The following is a 23,090-nucleotide window of genomic DNA, read 5'->3' as shown; positions in this document are numbered from 1 at the left end:
ATTATCTCTATTTTCCAAACAAGCTACTAAAATATAAAAAGGACACCCCCACAATTTATGGACAAATACAATAGGCCTTCCTGCTTTGGCTTGATTAAACATTGAAATATTCTAAATTCATTCCCCCATTATGTTTTCCTGGGGTTGAAGGGGTTGAACCTGGGTCCTTACGTATGTTGAGCAGTTCCTTGTTCAATGAGCAGCTCACTTACCACACATTTTGTTTTGTTTTGTTTGGTCTTCTGAGGAGATGTTGATATTTTACCCAAGTTGGATTTGAACTCCAAATTTAGCTTTCAGAATAGGTATACATGTGGGATTGGAGGTATGCAATACCACACTGTTTTCCATTTATCTCAGCAGCTTAGTGTCTTTTAGGTGTCTTCATTAAGACAAGAGTCAAGGTAAAGCAGATGATTAAAATAACAAATGCTATACAAACAATGAGTCAGCACTTGGGTTTGCTATTGTAATTGTAAAAATTTACAAGAAAAAAGGCTTTAAATTACTAACGGGGCACAGAGAGAAAATGGTGGAAAATAAAGGCCATTATTGGATTCAGTGGCTGCTTGCTTTATTGTGATAATGAGAACTACTTTGACACATTGGTGTATCAGGAGAGTAACAAAATGACCAGAGGAACTGGAATCTAGTAAAAAACAAAAACAAAAACAAAAAAACCAAACAGAACAAAATTGCCTGGAACCTGAAAGATGCATAATTTAGAAATAAAATCCAAGAGTGTTCATCAGTAAGGATGGCTTTTAAATATTTTAACTTACACCAGGGAGAAATCTCTCACCACAGTCATTAGCTGAGTATTATTCAAGTGGACAGCAAAATTCACAACATCACAGAGTTAAAAATGACTCAACTTCTTCAGAGCATACAAAGCACCTGATGTGGAAAACTATATGATATTTAACCATTTAACCTCTCTAGACAGTACAGTCCTATTTAAGCATTGTATGTCCCCTCTCCAGCCTTCTTCATGTTTCTTTCAGTCCTCATATTTATTCTTAGGGACAGGGAATTCCAATTATAAAATTACTTCCCTAATTTTTGTTTCCTTCCTCCCAAGTATAATTCAAACTCCGACAGAATAAGAGAGCATTCTCTTTCTTTCCCTGCTCTTTATCTAATGTAACAAGATGAGAGAGAGGACACAGGTTTTAATGCTTCATTACTGAAGACTTAAAGCAGGATCTGAGGTTTTGGACTGTTTTAGGATCTGACTGTCTTATATGGATCTTAATACATAATTTATTAACTTATCAATGGATAGGCCTTTGTCATGAGTCTTTCGGTATATTCAAGAGTGGTGTCCATGCTCCTAGTTTTCATTCCATATCTAGTTCCTTATCCTGTCACAAAGTTTTCTATTTCTCAAGGAAATGAATGCTGGATAAAACACCTTTAAGCAGAAAAATAAACATGCATTGTTTAAATTTTTAAAAATAAAACAATTAGGATACATGAAGTCCATCTATCTGAAGAAAAATCAAACGTGTGGTTTATGAGTAACTGAAAGTATATTGATATGTGAAAAGATTTTATTTATACAATAAGTAAGCATTTCAAATCTGATAGTTATTTTTGTAACTTGAGATTGAAGTTTTTATTCTAATTAACACATTCTGCTCATCCACTTCACCCCCATCCTTATAAAATAACTAATAAACTACTTCTAGTTTCTTCCGTTAAAGGCAAGTCTCAGTTACATCAGGTCTGGCATAAGGAAGCTAAGGTTTCAAGTTGATGGTCCTGTGTACGTTTGCTAGGCAGGAGTAACCATGTACCATGTGCACTTCTTCATAACTTTCATGGCACTGTCCCTGTTTAAGTGATTATGTTTTATGGTAATTGTTACATGTTATTTTAAGAAATAGAGAACAGAAATGCTTGGCTGGCTATAGATCAATGAAAAGGACTGGAAAGTCCAAGGTATTTGGTGAAATGGATAGCTTTCAGACAGTGCACTTGTCAGACCATCCAAATCCAAATGAAATTTCATCCTCTGACATCCCCTACATATAGCCTCCTGGTGGTGAAATTCTATACAATACTGTGCCTCGTCTACCTGTATGGTATCTATAATGTTCATTCATTTAAATCCAAATGATTCTCCAACAAAGGAGTTGACATATAATAATTTAGATTACCTTCATGGAAGAGCAAAATGTGACATGTCAACTCCTTTATTTAAATATTTTCAGAACACATTTTCTGTGTTACCCTGTCAACTAAAACTGTGGCTTTCCTGGCAAAGCGTCTAGAGAGCTTTGTCCTGAATAGATGAAAGAGCTACAGCAATTACACATTTGCTGGGGTCAGAGGCAGTAATCTGAATAAGTGGAAGCCATGTATCTGTGTATGAGTCTCCAACTCTGACCACTGAGACAAGATGTATTTGTTCCCAGATGGAAATACAGTAGTCACTTTTATCCTAAGACAGTATTTTCCAAACCCATAGTGGATGCCTGGAACTACTGAGAATCCCCAGGAAGTGTATAAGATGATGTGGTTTTCCTATCCACATGCACTTATGGGAAAGTTTGTTTTATACTAAGCGTAGTAAGAAATTATTCCATAATATCTAATGATGAGATGGAAATATGATAACTAAATATTCCAATCAAAATACTGGCATCACTACTCGTTGTCCTTGGCCACTTGAGCACCAGCTTGGCCACCACAAAATGCTGAGTCTTGGAATCTTTATGGTTCTTCAGTGAGTAATGGAGGGGTGGCTATCCAGCATCAATGTGCTAGAGAAAGTCAAATCTGACGCTGGACACCCCAGATGGGGATATTTTACCATGTTACTTACAATTGTGAGGGGTGTAAAAGTTGCAAATTGTTTACTTCTAGAGCTTTCCATCTAATGTTTTCAGGCCAAAGTTAACTGTTGGGAACTAAGCCAGGAATAGAAAACAGGAGTAAAGTGGCACTGCTGTACATACTCCTTCAGAGACACTGGAGTCTGCAGCACTGAATATTCTGCTGAGCAGTAGGAGAGCTACTTTATTTTCTTTTGTCTTTGCTATTTACTTGTGTTTAACAAGCTACAAATTGTCTAAAACCAACAACTATTATATTTCAAATACCCTTAAATGATATGTATTTTATTATGTTCATCTTAAAAGTCAAAAAAAGAAAAGAGAAAGAAGGAAAGAAAGAAAGAAAGAAAGAAAGAAAGAAAGAAAGAAAGAAAGAAAGGAAGAAAGAAAGAAAGGGAAAGGAAAGAAAAGAAAAACCTTAAAGCCTAGAGGAGTAGAAAGCATGGAAAGCTAAGATAATTAATACTGGAACTGTGATCAGAACCAAGCAGTGGGGTCCTGAGTATTCACTGTGAACTGTTACAACACCTCAACTTTAATCTTGCTTAAGACTGCAGCATAGATCTGCTCTTGGTAATGTACACCATGGTCTGTATTTCTTATAGCAATTTTGGTACTTAAAAGTGGGTACAAGTTGGACATGGCATCTAATCTTTTGCATCTAACTAAAGAGTAATGCGATTTTGGAAACAGCCTTATTATAGAGCATGTTATAAATTGAAAGGACCTCAGGATAGCCTTCAGAAGTAAGTAGTATTGTTAGTAAACATTAATTATAGATTGGCTATGAATCTCAATGGTAGAGAACCTATCTAGCACAAGGAGTCTCTGGTTTTAATTCCTATCATGTAAAAACCGAACAATAATAATTGGTATTTTAAGTCCCATATAAAAAAGAACTAGGTATCACTGAATAAGAAATAAAGCCCTTACTCACTATGCTATCCCAGCACCTAACTCTAGCAGACACTCCCTGGGAATGCATAGGGAACCCCGGCTACGGAGGCAGGTGGGTTAACTACTGATCTCCACTTCACCCTCCTCTCTTCCAAATCCACCTCTTCCTCCACAGGTTTCATTACTAGCTTTGTAGTAGACCACGTTTTGTAGCCTTCTGTTTGCCGACTGCACCTGTCTCCGGTGGATCGAGCAGTCTTACCACTCCAAATTTCCTTCTGCCCATCTATTGCTATATCCCAGCACCCAACTCCAAAAGGCATTTCCTGGGTAACCAGTGTCAATGAGGACTGGCTGAGCAGGTAGACTAGTTGTAGATCCTGAGCCCGCCCTCCATTCTAGGAATCCAAACTCCTACTCTCATTCCCAGCACCATAGCAGACCACCTGTTGAAGCCCCAAAGACGCTCTGCTTTCCTCCTTCCTGGAGACCCTCTCAGCACTCCTCTTCCCAATCACATTTCAAATGTCAGCTCCCAGTGCCTAAAAATGCATTTTACCTGAAATCCTCAGTAGCCATACCTATCAAGATGCCACAAGAATTTTCTACCTGGCAAAACACAGCCACTACCCACTCCTAAGAACCATAAAGAGCAACAGAAATCAAGGGAAAAGAAATACTCGCCCCCAAAACACAGGACCATATATTAGCAGCTAGAGTTAAGAGTTATCTTCCCAAACCCAGATGCCTAGACATCAGCAAAAAAACACAAACCAAAAACAAACAAACAAAAAACATGCAAAAGAAAAAACATACACACACAATCAATAATAGACAGGACAATATGGCTCCACTAGAGTCCAGCAGTCCTACCACAGTAAATTCTAATTATTGCAACATAGCTGAAACCCAAGAAAAAAAACCGTAAATAGCAGTTATAGATACGATAGAGATCCTTAAAGAGAAATGAATGTGTGAAATTTATAAAAAGCATAAGCAGTGGTAGTAAAGGAATAAAACAATTCAAAACCTGAAAATGTAAATAAAATTAATAAAGAAAACCCAAACTGAGAGAAATATGGAAGTAAAAAAGTTAGGGACTTGTAGAGGAAGAATACGAGAGAATGGGACAGAAAATATCAAGCACTGAAGCTAATGAGAGAAGTAACAGGTATCTCAGTCAAAGAAAACGTTAAAGTTGAAAGGATCCATGCACAAACCTTCCCCAAATCTGGGACGATATGAAAAGACAAACCTAAGAATAATAGGAAAGACAAGAAACTCAGGCCAGATGCACAGAAAGTGTTTTGAACAAAATCATAAAAGAAACTTTCTTTAATCTAAAGAAGAAAAACCCCATGATGTTACAATAAGCATACAGAGCACCAAACAGACTGGATATACTAAAGTTGCCTCAAAATATTAAAAATATTAAAAGCTACAAGAAAGAAAAAGGACCAGGTAACATATAAAGCCAGATATATTAAAATGACACCAAATCCTTGATATAAATACTAAGATCCAGAGGGAACTGGATAGGTAATCTATAGATGCTAAAAGACCATAGATGTCAGCCCAGACAACTGTACCCAGCAAAACTTTCTGGGCAAAAAAAGATATTAAACAATATCTATCTACGCACCCAGACCTATAAGTGAGCTAGAAGAAAATTTCCAACCTAAAGCATTAAAAAAAGGAATAAATAATCCCACACAAGCAAATCAAAAGATGAGAAACATACACACATACATACACACATACACACATGTGAACTCACATCCACAACCACCACCAAACCAATAATAATAAAAATAAAATCACAGTAACCAACAAACATTGCTCATTGATATTTCTCAATGTTAAGAATGTCAATAGTTCAATAAAAATACGTAGACTAACAGAAATAATATGAAAAAAGTATTCATCCTTCTGCTGCATGAAAAAAATCCATAGATTAAGGATAGTCATCACTTCATGGTAAAAGGATGGAAGAGATTCCAAATAAATGGACCTAAGAAGCAAGTTGGTGTAGCTATTTTAATATCTGACAGAATAGACTTCGAATGAAAACTAATTCAAAGACCTAGAGAAGGGTACTAGATACTCAGTGAAAGCAAATAGGGCAAGAGGCCATGCACCAACAAGGGTATCTAAATTCATAAAATAAACATACTACAGCTTAAATCACATAATATAGTAGGAGACTACCTCACTGTTGCCAATAGACAGGGCATCCAGACAAAATCTAAACAAGGAAATCTTGCAGCTAACAAATATAATAAACCTAATAGATATTACAGAACATTTTAGCCAAACACAAAGGAATATATACCTTCTTCTCGGCACTTTATGGAACTTTCTCCCAAATTGGCCATATTCTTAGACACAAAGACAGTCTTAAGGAATACAAGAAAATTGAAATAGTATCCCACATCCTACCTGACCACTACAGATTAATGCCCAATATCAATAACAATCATAATAATAGAAAGCTTACATACTCATGGAAACTGAACAACTCACTGTGTAATAAAAAATGGGCCAAGACAGGAATTAAGAAAGAAATTAAAGATGGTCTAGAATTGAGTAAAATGGATACACAACATTCTCAGACATAAATGAAACAATACAGATGGTGTTAAGAGGCAAGTTCATAGCACTAAGTTTCTTTATAAAAAATTGGAGTTAGTTTAGACTAGTAACTTATCACACTTGAAAGCTAGAGCTTTCAAAAAAAAAAGAAATCCCATCCAAAATTATTAAATGGCAAGAAATATCGAAACCCAAGGCTGAAAGCAATAAAATAAAAACAATAACAACGAAAATAATACAAAGTATCAAGGAAACAAATGTTGGCTCTTTGAGAAAAATAAACAACATTAAGAAACTCTCATCCAAATTAACTAATGATGGAGAGAGAAGATGCAAATTAAATAAATTAGAAATGAAAATATGGCTATCCACAGACATACAGGAAATCCAGAGAATTATAAAGACATACTTTAAAAGCATGTATTCACAATTGGCAGAGGCTCATATGACCCTCTCAAACTTGCATCAAGATCAGATGAACAATTTAGATTAGAGAACAGAGAATTATACCTTCTAGTAAAATTAAGCAGTAATAATAGTCTTTCAAACAACAATAACAACAACAACAAACAACAAACAAACAACCCCCCAGGACCAACCCAGACTTTAAAAGTTAATTCCAACAGTATTCAAATTAGTCCAGAAAAGACAAAGTGACAAACTGACCAATTCGTTTCCTGAAGTCATAGTCACACTGATACCCAAACCCAACAACAAAATAAGCTGAAAACAACCCAGATGACCCACAACAGAAGAATGGATACAGAAAATGTGGTTCATTTACCGTGTAATACTACTCAGCTATTAAGAATGAGACACCTTGAGTTTTTCAGGCAAATGGATGGAACTAGAAAATATCATCCTGAGTGAGGTAACTCAGACCCAAAAGGATATGCATGGTATGTACTCACTAATAAGTAAAGTGGGTATTGTCCAAAAAATAAAAGTACAGAATACCCAAGAGTCCACAGAACTCAAAAGATCAACAAGCTGAAGGCCCAAGAGAGGACACCTCAGTCCCACTTGGAAGAAGAAAGCAACCACAAGGCGGGAGGAAGGGAGGGATCAGGGAAGGAAATGGCATGGGGGTTGGAGGAGAGGGGAACATGATCTTATGTATTGTTTGGGAGAAAAGGACTGAAGCCCTGAGGCCAGCGGAGAGAATAGAACAGGTGACCTTGTGAAGGAGGAGGTTAGGAGGACACTCTAGAATGTACCAGAGACGTGGGAGATGAGAGACCCTCAGGACTCAAGGGGGTGGAGTGGGGTAGATGAAATGCCCTATAGTGGGGAGAGGGAACTTACTGAACCCACCTCTAGCAGAAAGAGAAGGCATCAAGTGAGGGGAATGGGGTTGCTATCCCATAGTCAAAGCTCTGACCCATAATTGTTCCTGTCTGAAAGAACTGCAAGGACGGAAATGGAGAAGAGCTTGAGGAAAAGAAGGTTCAAGGGCAGGCCCAAAGCGGGATCTAGATCAAAAGAGGCCCCAAGACTTGACACCATTACTGAAGCTATCGGACACTCACAAAAAGACACCTATGATGACTGTCCTCCAAAAGACCCAAAAAGCAGTTGAAAGAGTCAGATGCAGATAATTGTACCCAACCAATGAACAGAAGCTGATAGCCCTCTGGTTAAATTAGGGAAACGTTGAAGGGAGCTGGACTAGCAGTCTCAATTAACCTGGACCTCCGTGATCTCTCAGACACCGGATCACGAACCACGCAGCACACAGCAGCTGAGATGGGGTCCACAACACACATACAGCAGAGGACTCACAGGTCTGGGTTCAGTCAGAGAAGATGCACCTAACCCTCAAGAGACTGGAGCCCCAGGAAGTTAAGAGGTCTGGTGGCCTGGGTGGGGTGGGGATATTCTTGTGGAGACTGGGGATGGAGAGCAGGTATGGGATGTAGAACGGGGGGGGGGGTGGACCGGGAGGGGAATAAAATCTGGAGCGTAAAAGTTTTTTTTTAAAGATAAGTGCAAAAATTCTCAATTAAATATTTACAAGACAAATCCAAGAACACATCAAAAATATCATCCACCATTTTCACATAGGCTTTATCCCAGTTCAATATATGTAAATCAATAAATATAATCTGTAATATAAATAAACTGGAAAACATTTTCATTTAAGAAAAAGTCCTGGAATGATTAGGGATTCAAAAGGCATAATGAAGGCAATATATGTAGCCCCTAGCCAGCATCAAGTTAAATGGAGAGAAACCTAAGGAATTCTACTAAAATTAAGTTCAAGACAATGTTGTCTCCTCTCTCTCCTCACTCTCTTCACTCTCCCTCTTCCTCCGCCCCCTCTCCTCTTCCCTTCTCCCCCATCCCCTTTTCCTCCCCCCTCCCTCTCTCTCCCTCTCCCTCTCCAGAACCTATTCAGTATAGTAGTTGAAGTCTTAAGCTTGAGCAATAAAGCAACCAAAGGAGATTAAGGGGAAACAGATAGGGAAAGAAGTCAAAGTGTCTTTAAATGCAGGTGACATTACAGTATATTATATAAGTATATATAACGCTATGATATATTATATTATTATGTATAAGTGATCCTAAAAATTCCACCACAAAATTCCTGCTCAACAAACTAGTTATGTACAAAATTAACATGCAAAAAAGCAGTAGACCTCATATATTTAAATGGCAAATGGACTAAGAAAGAAATCAGGGATCCAGAAACTTTTATAATGATCTCAAATATATATAATATCTTGGGGTAACTCTAAGCAAGTGAAAGATGTGTGGTAAAAACCTTACAAGACTCTGAAGAAAAAAAGTGAAGAGGGACTGAGAACATGGGAAGATCTCCCCTGCTCATGGATTAGGAGGATTAAAAAAGTAAAAATGGCCCAACACAATTGTTCACTGGTTTTGAAAGGACAATTTTTTGCTTTATATGGAAATGCAAGTTTCCACATACAATTTCAGTAGCTATACTACTGAGGTATAGTAATAAAAATAATATAGTATTGATAAAATTCATGTATCGATCAATTGAATTAAACTGAAGACCCAGACATAAATTCATATACACATGGATACCTGATGTTTTATAAAGAAGCCAAATTTTATACAGAAGATGGAAAGATTTTTTTGCCCACCACATATCACATAGAGTATTAATGTCCAAAATATATCAAGAAAACAAATAACAGTTAAAATAATGGGGTACAGATCCAAGCAGAGATCTCTCAAAGGAGGAAACACAAATGGCTGAGAAACAAACGAACAAACAAACAAAAATGCTCAGAATCCTTAAGCAGTCAAGGAAATGTAGGTCAAAAGCGCCTTGATGTTTCATGTTACCTCCTCCAGAGTGGCTAAGATTATTGAAGTACGTGAGACCTCACGCTGCTGAGGAAGTGGTGGAAGCAAATGTGTACAGCCATGCTGGAAGTCCGTGTGGCTCTTCCTCAGGCAGATGGCAATCTGGCCACCTCAAGATCAGGTATATCCCTCTGGGACATTTTTCCTGGATAGTTTTAGGTCACCTTGGTATAAGCTAATGTCATCTGAGAATAGGAAGTCTCAATTAAGGAAATATCTTCATGTGATAGGGTGGTAGGTAGGGCTCTGAGGGTATTTTCTTAATGACTGACAGGAGATGGTCCAGCCCATCATAGGTGGTGCAATTGTTGGGCTGATGGTTCTGGGTTCTATAAAAAAGCAGGCTGAGCGAGCCATGAGTAGCAAGTCTTCATGGTCTCTGCATCAGCTCCTGCCTCCAGGTTCCTGTCCTGGATTCTTTCAACAATTGACTGCTATTTGGAAGTGTAAGTCCTCTTAAAAATCGAAATGAAACACTAATAATTTTGCCATGTAAAGATTCTGTAAATGTGAATGACATACTTCGTTATGACACCTCCGTGGTGATGACAATATACAGTAAATTCCTAACACAGAGAGTCATCCCCAAATCACATTTCCAGCTCACTTGTAGAATTGAAGGGTTCTACAAATGCCCAGGACTTGGGGTGAACTCTGTTCCCACTTCAACACCATTTTTTAAACTTCTTAAACCCCGTGGATGTACTCTTCTATGGAAACCTCATTTCTATAAAGCACAGGTATTTTCTGTGACCATCCTGCCTCTTTTCAGCCAAGCCACTTGTGCATTTTTAAAAGCTTCATTTGTTTGTTTCTACCCTAACCGTAAAATGTAGTGTCTTCTAGATCATCTGCCACCCTAGCAATAAAACATAATAAATGAGAGGACCGAAGGCTCTACTTGGAGTTTTAAAACATTCCAGCAAAGGTGACCTGAAAAGTTATGATGGTGTGTTATCAATTAGTTGACATTATCTAGAAAAATGAGGCTTAATGTTCTTCTGTTCTGCCGAGTTTTATATCTCATAATTCTAGCTAAAATTCTTCATTGCAAATGCATATGGTGATATTCCGGATGGACTTACGCTCATTCTAGTCTGTCCTGAAGTCTCAATGGCCACTTTAAATCTCTCGGCCACCAGTAGAGATGACGTACTCAAGATGACAAATTACTTCAATAAAACTTTAGCAGGAAGAAAGTCAAGCCTCAGATTCCCAGAATTGAGGGAAGTTGGCTGTTATTGAATGCAGGAAAATTCAAAAAGCTAAAACAAAACAGACTTGAAACCACGTAAGATGAAAGTGTTTCTTTGAAAGCTCTCTCTCTATCTGTGGAACTAAATTTGACACAAAATATTCATCATCCCGATTTAATTTTAATATACAGCCTACTAGAGGCTTCATACTTCTTAAGCTTTTATCATCTGTTGTGTCATTCTGTATTAATTAGGAACCCTGTATAATATCAGATTGCATGATACTTTCAGATTGTTAGAAAATCGAGTTTATATTCTGTAAGACAAATATACTACTACTCTAATAACTGCATGTACATGAGCATATATAAATTATTTGCCTCAAATAAATATTATACATTGGCAAAAACATGAAATTCTGTCCTAAATTTTGTTTCTACGAAAGTAATAAAAGATAATTGAGCAAAAATTTTTACATAATAAACATTTCTAAATGTTTAACCTAATAGGCAGTTGTAAGTAATGTAAGATAAGAGTTTGTTGTGCTTTTCATTCACTGCCCCTGTTTAAGAAAATCTTTGGCGAGTCTCAAACCCAACAAAAGTATATCAGTATCCGTTGCCAATTAAAGTACAGGGTTTATTATGATTTACCAGGATTTGTTTTTATTATTCATTATATGTATAGCATGTGTGTGTCAATATGCAGGTGGTGGCCAGAAGACAGCTTTTCAAGAGTCTGTCCTCTCCTTCCACCCGTGCTACTCCTCTGTGTATTCAAGCTTTTGGTCAATTCTGTCTTTGTCTTACCATAATAAGACTGCAAGGGGCTGGGACTATAGATGTTGAGTCCTGTATCTAGTCTGGGTCAAACAAAGAATGGTTATCCAAAGAATGTTTGTTTCTCTGGTAGGAATGGGATGCCTACCAGTTACCAGGGTAGTGTAGCAAGTGCTGTCAACCTACAGAGGCCTCACATCGGCCTTGGTTTTACAAGTTGTTAACTGATGTGTTCTAGAAGCTAATCTACAACCTGCAGTACAGTCATCTTTTATGTCTTAGTCCCTTTAGATCTGTGGGTTTTTGTCATTCATAGATTTGGTCCTTGTGAAAATACTGGTCATGATTTGTGCTGGCTAGTCGGATATCAATTTTACACAAGCTAGGGATAGCAACAGTTGAATGGAATTTTAAAATATTCAGGACCTATCAAATGTAGGAACAATTAAAAATCATAAAAAGGAATTGCTTTTCTCTCATTGTCTGAGATGTCTTTGATGCCTAGCCAGTAATGTAAGCCCAGTGTGTTTAATATATTGTTCAATAAAATGTTTACTATGCTTCAACAACAAGAGTATCCCTAAATTCTTAACAAAATCGAAGACCATGAAGAGAGATATTTGACATAAAAAATCGATTTTTAGGTTCTTGTTCTCAGACTTCAGAGAGAGCTTAAGAGGAAACCTGTAAAACTTCAGACTGGTGAAGACAAACAGAAGCCAAACACTGATGTGTTATGATAAATGCTCAACATATCTGTGATTTTATTTCAGTGAAAACTAACAAAGGGAAACTTTTCTCACTGACATGTTCGTGTTCTAGAATCTGTTGACAACTGAAGATAAAAGTTTATGTAATTCACACAACACTGCATTAGTCTTCTGCTCTGATAGACTTTCCACCCCCTAAGTCCTGAAGGACTCTAATGTGCTAATTCTAATTGTTTGTAATGATTTACCTAATTCACTAATTAAGCTATTCAAGTTAACTTTAAAAATAATCAGCCTACTAATGAATGCTACTGACTCAAAAAGTTAGTGTAAACAAAGTACCTGGGGCTTTTGTAACAAAATCGATTTTATCCCACCTGTTACTGTTTAATTTTCTTAATCTTTATTTGTGTCTGTGTCAGCAGAAATCACAGAATGGGAAGCACATAGCCATGTACAGGGCAAAGAGTGAAGCTGGACCCCAGGCTTTAAACTGCTGAGACAAAGGCTTCACCCAGGGCTTTTTGTTATTTGAGTTTCTGTCACCTACAGATAAGAGTTACTAGTTTTGTCTAGCTACTAACTGGCATAGTAACCTAACGAAAATCAGTTGGCCTTTCCAAGGTTCACTCTGGTTTTTTCTCAATGAAAGAAGCTAGAGTAGAAAGACGTTGAAGTTTATTTCTTCTTTTAAATATTCTGATGGCAAATGAAGTAGGTTTTCATAATTACATCACACATAGCCAAAAGTAGGTTAAACATAACCTTTTTTTAAAAAAAGCATCAAACTTTTAATATTAAATAATGAACTGTCTTAATTAATAAAGATATTAATGAAGACATGAGTTAAAAATGAGTAACCAATTTGTCTACATAAATGGGTTGAATTTAATGGCAGTGATGAATGGCTTTCCCATGACCTAAATTATATCAAATTTAGCCAATAAACAAAGAATTGAGTGCCTAGCTAAAACCTATAAGACTTCAGCCAAATTGGAGAGCTAGAAAAACACACTTCAACTATCCCATGAAATCTTCTTTCAAGTTCTCTCTTACCTAAAGGACTGACTTCATTACAATACTCTAGACCTTTGTTTTTTTCTTTCTTCAAACCCCAGTAGCAATTCTGGTTTGATTTTGGTAGGTGCTCAATATCCTTCCTGTTCCCCAAGGCAGCTAATCTAGTGATCTCTCTTGCCACAGATATCCAGTTCACTGCTATCTACTGCCCTCTCCTGAAACACTCTGAAATTAGGATGCTGAATGTTAAATAGAAGAAACAAAACAAAACAAACAAACAAAGAAACAAAAAATAAAAACATCAAAAGCAAAAGAAAAAATAATAAAACAAACCAACCAACCAAACAAACAAACCAACAAAAAGACAGGAAGTGTGGAGGGAAAGGAAAGGAGGAGAAAATCTCAGAGGAGAAAAGAGGAAAAGTGGAGGCAGGGAAAGAGGGAATGAGAAGAGGACGGGTGTGGAGGGGAGGGAAGGGAAGAGGAGAAATTTTAAAAATGGAAACATCTCCTCTTTATTCGTTCTCAAGTACTTACAATGCATTCTTTACTCACCCTGTTAACTTTTTACTCATTCATATCTTTTCTCTTTAGCATACGAGCTATTTAATAGTTCCATGAATGTGTTTCAGTCTCCAAATCTACCTGCTAACTCCAACCAATAAATGCTTGCTTGAAAAGACCCAAATTTTGTTCCCGGTTACTCACACCACTCACTGCAAAATAATCTGTCTTTCTGGGAATCAGTTGTGTCCTATGAAAAATCTGGATTTTTATTTTTTAATATATTCTTAGCTAAATATGAAAACCCTTATATTTCCCCATGTATGATATTTCTACTCTTGAATACTTAAAAATTTCCTTGTTGCCAAACAAGGATTCTAGTAAGTTCCTTGTGTGTAGTATATACATTCTTTAGACATGTGTAGATAGGCTTAATGTATTCACAGAAATAAAATCATTAACTTTGTAAAGATATAAAAGGAATTTTTCATATATGAACCCAAAGTTTATTTTGCAAAGAAAGTAATTTATTGGGAAATCTTGAGTTGGGGTGCAGCAAAATGACATAAGGCTTTGTGGAGTAACATGAGAAGACGAGTTCTATTTTGTTTTGAGAGAACATTTTGCTAAATACTGTAATTAGTAACAAATCAGAGATTAATGATGCATTATATTCTAGAGCTTTAACTGACATAAAATAAGAAATAATTTCCTCAACTTTAAAGGATTTGCAAAGTATTACTTCTGTACTTTGCCTCACGCACAGAATATAATTGAAGACAGGTTTACAAGAATTTTAATATTTATTCTTAAATATGAATTGTTGGCTTGTAGGAATATCGCATTCCCAAAAGAGCCTAAAATCCACATCTCCTAATTAGTTTCTGTATGAAAGCCTTCCTGACAATTGACAGGGTAATACCACTGGTCACTGCTTTAGGTGCTTTTCCTTAAACGTGTGTGTTGCTATCAGACAAATTGCTTCATATAAAAGCACTTACCACAAAGGCCTATAATGGAAGGTTAAGTGCTATCCTTAATTACTAATTTCAAACCTTCTATTTTGCAGTGCAGGCACTTTAAAAGGAAGCAAATATAGTCTGTTAGTTCCGTTCCTGCTTCTCTGATTATAGGATTTGGTGGAAAAACCATTAGTCTAGTGGCTGTTCTAATGAATAATAACCTCCCTAAATTTTTAAAATAAAAATAGCCAAACCACAAGCTGATATAAAAGATATATACTAGACTACGATATTGAACTCATACTTAAAATCAGTTTGTTCTAGATCACTCCCACTTTGAAATTTATATTCAACCTTTATGGTTTTGCTGCTGGTAAAACACCAAGAGAAGCAAATGTTTGAAAAGCTCATGTTTCCCCCTTCATTAGATCATGCTGAAGTGCACACAGTGGAGATGGGTGGACAATTAGATGGCATAATGGTGATGTGTCTGCGCTCTTCACAACATTAAGCTCTTATGCGTGTAATCCCTGCAGAATGTCATGTTTTTATGTGGATAGCATTTCCTCATGCATTTTCCTATGTGTTGCATACATGTAATTTTTCATGAGCTATTGCATGTGTCCTCCACAATAACAAGTGGAACTTGGTTCAATCTTCCTTTGTCAATATTAATTAAAGCACTCTTTAGTGAATGGGTACCTAGAGTAGGTGTCTGGATAGAAAAGATTATAAGTATGAAATTGTTTCTAAATATTTGTTTCTTATTATTCATTATCAGCTTCCAATCTTTAAATACATTTTATGTCTTTTTCTTTTATTCACCCCTTTCCTTCCTCCTTCCCACCCTCCCACCTTTCCTTTCTTTCTTTCTTTCTTTCTTTCTTTCTTTCTTTCTTTCTTTCTTTCTTTTTCTTTCTTTCTTTCTTCCTTTCTTTCTTTCCAAGACACAGTCTCTCGGTCCTAGTCGTCTTGAAGCTCACTCTGCAGTCCAGGTTGGCCTTGATATTTTCAAGAATACCAACTTGATAAACAATTATTGAATGCTTTTTGCTTGTCAGTATTTCAATAATTTCCAGATGGGTTTTCTTGATTTTAAATGTCATCATAAGGAAGTGTGTTTTGTCACATTTAATTCATCTCATATTTGCAGAACAAATGAACAGGTTAAGGCTGAAACCAGAGAATGATAGAAGTCAGAAGAAGCTCAGACTGGTGTCAAGGACATTATTCTCTTCATTATTGATTATTCCCAGAGAAAATTGGTGTCTAATTGATAAATTATTTAGTCAAATTATTTATTCTAAGAAGCAAATAATTGCAACAAAGCAGTTGCTTCTGCATTTATTCTTGTTGTCGGTTCTATTGCATGTGATATAAATTGGTTCTGTTTTTAGTTACACTGTGTCATAAGTTGCTGTAAGAAAGAAAACGTTTTACAGACTTCAGCTGGTGACACTCTTATCTCAGAGTCCTTGTGCTCACTATAGTTATATGAAAATGAAGTGAACTGGCTTTCCTCATAGCTGTAGATCTGTACTGCAGTGCCTCTTTTCACCTCACTCCTGGCTACATCTCCGCCTGCCCTCTGTTCTGCTCACGTGTTCTGTAAGTGTCTGTGTGTGCCACTGTCAAAGGAACAGCTTTATTTTCTCTCAAAAAAGGTGTTATAATATTCCTTCCCTTGAATTTAAAATTTAACTGTTACTTTTGACAAAGCCTTTCTTTTGTTCAAATGCAAAGGTTCAGTAAAATGCTTTGACACATTTTTTTTAATGTGTGCATTTTTCTGGTGAACTGATGTTCTGGATTTTTCAAAAGACAATGTGTGGCTTCAAATTCATCTATAAAATGTCATTTTTACACAGTAGCAAGAACAGTTTAGGACAGCATTACATTGACGTGACTCTAAAATCTGATAAATACTTGATGGTTTCTCAGAAAACCCACAATTTGAAGAAACGGACGCAAACATTGCTTTGCTTTTCCAGCTGTTTTTTCATAAAACTCCCCAGGTCCATAAGCCCTTGCTTACCTGCAGGGTATCGTTCGATGACTGGCCAGCTGTCCACCTGTAACGTGGCATTGCCACCACTCCTCGTGAAACGCACTACATGGTATTTTCCATCATTAATGATTGCATTGGACTCCTCAATGGCGATGTCATCTGTCCCAACATTAAATTTAACTCCAATTTTTCCTTGGTGCTGTTAGGAAGGATGGGGGGAAAAGGTCCTATTAATTCAACAAATTATCATTTGATAAGAATTTCATAGAAGGCATTGTTCAAGAACATGCCTTAGACAACAGCTGTTTTCTTCTGATTCTATTTCTGGGAAACTGAATGCAATAGAAGTAAGATCTTGACATCTGGGTAATTCTGAGATATCTCTTTCATGGATAATTGATATTTTGAAAGACATACTTGCAAGGGAATTGAACTGACTTCTTCCCAGGGGCTGCCACTCAGAAGGTGCACAGCTGCCTGCCTGAGAACACACGGCCTCATGTCCTCTGATATATCTCCTCTAATCCATTCTCCCAGTTTCACAAGAAAACCACGGATTGAAATGCTCCCTTTTAATAATGAGAAATCAGAGCAAGGAGGTCTGTGTAGAGCCAGCCAAATGACAGATGCTCACAATACAAGACATCTCTATAATGGGATGGGCAGAGAAATAGGCATTCACCGAAATGATTCTTAATCATTAGTTTCAAACAACCAAGACATTAGCAGCTTAAGACACATTCATTACCTTTTCCTTGCAGATGATGAAACTGTGTCATAACTGTGCAGTATCTTGTTCAAGGACACACAACTTAGTAAAGACAAGCTGGAACTAAAGTATGATTTCCTAATTTTAGGTTACAGATTAGCTAAAATGGAGCCAACATAATTATCTACAATTAATGCCCTCTCTGAATTATGCAAAGCAATATTAAAAATCATTCTAATGGTAAAGTTGTGGCTCTTAACTTCACAATGCCGTCACCTAAGAAACATGTACCTCTGTCTTCGACCTCTGAGAAGCATTCTCTGGTAGCAGGGCTGTCAACCCAACCATGAGTTGAGCTGACTTTGAAAGAATGGAGATTTTCACTTAATCACTAGCACAGGATATGGGTACTGCAGGCTCTTGTCAGAATCAGACTTAGACTATCAGTGGCTTCCCTCTTATCACACCTTTTCATCAGTTGAGAGAAACAACACTGGAGAAGAGGGTTTTAAAGGAAACAGAGCTGTAGAAGAGTTAAATCACAAATAGGAAGGCAGAAGGGTTGGAGTGAATACTTGGACTACATACATTTTGACTGCTGAAGGCTTCTCACTACTGAACTAGACAAGATGGTGCCATCAGCTTATAATAGAAAAATCTTATATTAAAAAAATTTCTCAGATCAAACTTAGATTAATTAAGAAAAATGTCCAACGTGCTGTTTCAGACACTGCTGAATCCTTTAAAGTTTTCTGTGTCCCATGAATGTATTGCACACAAAGGATTTCTGATTATTTAAGATCATTTTAATGTTTTTGTTTTTATTTATTTTAGGCTTGATAAACAATAAAAAATTTGACTTCAAAATGTCACGTTTCTCTTCTGAGTATTTTTGTGTTTATTAATTAGACAAATGCTTATGGTCTAATATAAATATTCACTATTTATTCATTCTGTGAAAAATCTATACATGTATTCAATAGGCTTTGAGTACATTGAGTCCTGCTTCCTCCCCTAATTCTCCCCTAACTTCTCCTCTCTCCAATTTCTCTCCACCCAAATTCATATCTTCTTACATATATATATGTATATATATATAGAGAGAGAGATAGATATAGATATAGATATAGATATAGATATAGATATTAAAAATGCACTGGGTTTTCACACTTACACATGGAGGTAGGGCTACCCACTGACACATGAGCAAGCTAGCTTGGGCCACTCCTCAGCACATTTCCTTTTTAAATATTGTCCATGCATGTGTTGATAACAGAATAACAGGCAACATCACATGACTTTAATGAGATTACTGCAATGTCCTCTGGACTTATCTCATAGGTTAAAATCATGCATTAGCTTCTACTCAAATGTATTTATGTTTACTTAAGTACAGCAAATACGCATAAATACCTCACTAAATAATTTATTGAAAATAAACAGAGGGTAATTTTACTAAAACGAGGAAATAACAAATGCTCATAGGACCTGGCAATCTGCTTGAGGTTGTGTATCCCAGAAGTCATAGGGAAGCTTCAACCCCAACAATATGGCTACCTGAACAGGACCTAAACAAGTACAACACCGATATAAGCATGCTAACATGGAGGGGGTAAATCTCACGGATGCTCAACCATAAACCAGGAACAGCTTTAATCCTACTTAGTAGGGGAAGAAAGTAGTAATGGGATGCAGAGGGAGGGAGGGGCCTGAGTGGGAGAGGAAAGGGTGAGGGGACAAGGGGAATAGGTCAGGTGTGGGAGTGAGGAACAGGAGACAATCCCAGAAGGCCAGGAGAGTGAATGGAAATATGCAGGTTCAGGGGGAGGGACGAGGGAGGAGGAGTGACTCTTAGGACTCAATGGGTGGTAACTTAGCCATAATGCCTAAGAATGGGAAAAGGAAACAATGGGGAAAGAGCCCCCCTCCAGTAGATAGACAGGGTCTCAAGTAGAGGGATGTGGTTACTAACTCACAGTCAAAATTTCTGACCCAGAATTTTTTGTGAAAAAGAACTGCAGGGACAAAAGTGAAGAAGAGACTGAAAAAAAGGATGTCCAGTGACTGCCCCAACTTAGGATCTTTCTCATGGGAGTTTGGGTGGGGAGCACCAAAGCCTGACACTATTACTGATGATGTGATGTGAGGCAAGAGGGAGGAAGAATAGGATGAGAAACTGTGAAAGGAGGATGAGATTATATAATTATATATGAGATTATATAATTACAGGCAACTAAGGAATGCTAAGGGTAGGAGAAATAGTCTTCCCTGAGGATGAGCCTCTAATTGCTTATCTAATGCCAATTGGTTAACCCCTGACATCATATATGTACAGTAACACTAAACAGCTTGAACAAGATGTAATTTGAAATTTATAGAAGAATTATAAAAAAGGAAGTTGTGAATAAGAGGAAGTGGTAGTTGGGTGGGATGGAGTAGAGTGAGGTGGGGTGGAGTCAGGAGGGGTGGAGTGGGCTGGGGTGGGGTAGGGTGGGGTAGGGTGGGGTGGAGTGGGGTGGGGTGGGGTGGGGTGGAGTGGACTGGGGTGGGGTAGGGTGGGGTGGGGTGGGCTGGGGCAGGGTAGGGTGGGAAAGGTGGGGTAGGTTAGGGTGGAGTCAGGAGGGGTGGGGTAAGATGGGGTGGGGTGGGGTAGGATGGGGTGGGGTGGGGTGGGAGGGTGAGGTAGGGTGGGGTGGGGTGGGGTGGAGTGGGGTAGGGTAGGGTGGGGTGGGGTGGGGTGGAGTGGGGTAGGGTAGGGTGGGGTGGGGTGGGGTGAGGTAGGGTGGGGTGGGGTGGAGTGGGTTGGGTGAGATAGGGTAGAGTGGGGTGGGGTGGAGTGGGGTGGGGTGGGGTAGGGTAGAGTGGGGTGGGGTGGAGTGGGTTGGGGTGAGGTAGGGTAGAGTGGGGTGGGGTGGGGTAGGATGGGGTGGGGTGAGGTGGAGTGGGGTAAGGTGGGGTGGGGTGGGGTGTGGTGAGGTAGGGTGGGGTGGGGTGGGGTGGAGTGGGGTGGGGTGAGGTAGGGTAGAGTGGGGTGGGGTGGGGTAGGGTGGGTGGGGTGGTGTGGGGTGGGGTGAGGTAGGGTGGGGTGGGGTGGGGTAGGGTGGGTGGGGTGGTGTGGGGTGGGGTGAGGTAGGGTGGGGTGGGGTGGGGTGGAGTGGGGTGGGGTGAGGTAGGGTAGAGTGGGGTGGGGTGGGGTAGGGTGGGGTGGGGTAGGATGGGGTGGGGTGGAGTGGGTTGGGGTGAGGTAGGGTAGAGTGGGGTGGGGTGGGGTGAGGTAGAGTAGAGTGGGCTAGGGTAGTGGAGTAGGGTAGGGTGGGCATAGGAAGAGAGGGGAGAAAGTAAAGTGAGGAAAATACTTTAATTTTAAAAATTAAAAGTGAGAAATTGTTTATTTTTGTGAAAGTGTCATATGTCAAGGAATACATGACAAGGGGAAGCCCGAGGACAAAATAAAGGACTTGATTCTTCCCTCTATACTGCATGTTTCACTCAGGGCAGCATCAAGCTCAGGTCCATTGGGCTCAGTTGCAAATACCTTCCCATACTCAGCCATTTTAACAGCTTCTTTGGTGAGGGATTTCTAAGATATGGGTAAGAACTCTTAAAAAAATAATAGTCATCAAGAAGTGAAGGGGATGCTCTCAACTACGTGGTGGCTACTAAAGCATTAGGAAAGCAAGATCCCTTCTGTCCTTATCCCTTCCTGGTCCTTCTGCCTCATCCCCAGAAGTTTCATGGAGAAAACAAAAATGAATCACAGAAACAAGTGGGGTAAACGTATTCTCCTCCCACCAAATGTGGACTCCCAGTGTGGTCTAAGCAGACACTACTGGGTGGTTTTAGGGGAACTTACAATTATTACTGTAAGCGAGACAGCTAGTTACTTCCTTTATCTAAGAGTGAAGTCTGACAGGACCTTCCCTGTGCTTTCCTGGGGTTGGGATGAAAACCTCTCAGGACAAGTTTAAATTATTGTTCTATCCTAGGTGCAGCATGTGCAATTTAATAAGTACATGATACTTGTTAATCCAGCATTAATTCATTGGGATTCTCTTCTGGTTCTAATGTCTTTCTTGTAAGAGAAGAGATAAACAAAACAAATCAAAACAAAAACAACAGAAAAAACCAACCCAAGTTTCCACATTGTTCTAAGAAAATGACTACAATAGTCAAACTCTCAATTAATAAGGAAGTCAAATTTGATGAATAGAAGTATCTTCATGCTGAAGCATAAAAGAATGTCTCAGTCACTGGAGAGATTACACTGAGCATAAAGAATACTCTCAGCTCTTCCAATGGGTCCACATTCAGTGTCTAGTACCCATGTGCATCTAGAACTCTGCTCCAGGACAAGAGGCTCTATTATGGCTCCTTGGGCATCCACACATGTGACACACTTATACACAAGTAATAAAAACAAATATTAAATGTCCCCAATATACAGATAAATAAATGCTTTCAACTTATCCTTAACCTCTTTTCACAATGTGAAACATAAAATGCTTATTTTCGAGGGTATAGAAGTGGCCAGATTTTACAATGTTTGATGAATTGCCCGTTTTAAATAATTAATTATAAAACATCAAGGGTCACTGAATCTTGGAGAGGTTCTAGTTTTTAAACAGTGTCCATCTGTTTCTGGATACGCCAATATGTTGCCTCCATTCTAAGTAGCTTTAATATATAATGGATTCAGACTTTGTGAAGTAGCTAGTGTAGAAATGAAGATCACCAGAGTTGATACAAATAATTCCTACCACAATCCACAGATACTTTACCCTACTCTATTCCAAGGCCTGAAAATTAATTTAAATATAAATGATAGCCAAAGAAATACCTGGCCCCTTGGAAAAAATTAATATAATGAAATAACAAAAACTACTATAAAGAATATTTTGTAAATCCAATATTTCCTTCCACCTAAAAACTGTAAATACATTTCAATCCCAGCTCATATTGGCAGGATAGAAAGTTATTTCAATTATGTAAAAAATAAAACTTGCTGAACTTTTTTTGCCAATTTATAATTACAATTCAGAAGAATTCATCTCAAATCCTTACTCTTCGGGATTAAATGTGATCGTCTTGGTAAATTCTCATGAATATTACATTAGTGAAACCAGCAGTCACTTCTGTGGACATGTGCTGTTCTCTGTATTGTATCTTGCTTGGAATGATAACTGCCTCATGTTATAATTTTGAAAATCTATTCTAAGGACATCAGTAATGAGGCATTTATAATTTAATGAAGTCTTTCTGTGGATTCATTAAATAAATAGAGACAAAGGTAATTATTGATTTTCCACAAAAGCTCATTTCTGAATAAGGATTATAATATTAAGCCCTGCTTAAAGGAAACATTATGAAATATAATACTAGATAGGCACTTGAAGGTTCTAACAAGTGGGATGGCACTGTCTAATTTCTTATGAAATTATATTCACTTGAAAATATGTTTGAACCAAATTGAGATTCAATGATATTCTCAATATCTAGAGCATACTTCAAATAAGAAGTGTATATGTTGTTCATTC

General features: G+C 38.0%; 1 protein-coding gene across 48 annotated transcripts in view; it reads right to left on the bottom strand.

Moving 5' to 3' along the window:
- Nucleotides 1–23,090, bottom strand: part of Nrxn1 (neurexin 1) — a 1,146,022-nt gene that overhangs the window by 149,740 nt on the left and 973,192 nt on the right. For all 48 annotated transcript variants that reach the window (XM_063262405.1, XM_063262407.1, XM_063262423.1 and 45 more), the window contains one exon: nt 16,875–17,046. In XM_063262405.1, coding sequence (XP_063118475.1) covers nt 16,875–17,046 — 172 coding nt within the window. The remainder of the gene's footprint in view (nt 1–16,874; nt 17,047–23,090) is intronic.

Source organism: Rattus norvegicus, chromosome 6, assembly GCF_036323735.1.
Source record: "Rattus norvegicus strain BN/NHsdMcwi chromosome 6, GRCr8, whole genome shotgun sequence".
Taxonomy (NCBI): domain Eukaryota; kingdom Metazoa; phylum Chordata; class Mammalia; order Rodentia; family Muridae; genus Rattus; species Rattus norvegicus.
The sequence above is the reverse complement of the archived record's forward strand: the minus strand, read 5'-3'. Positions and strand labels throughout refer to the sequence as shown.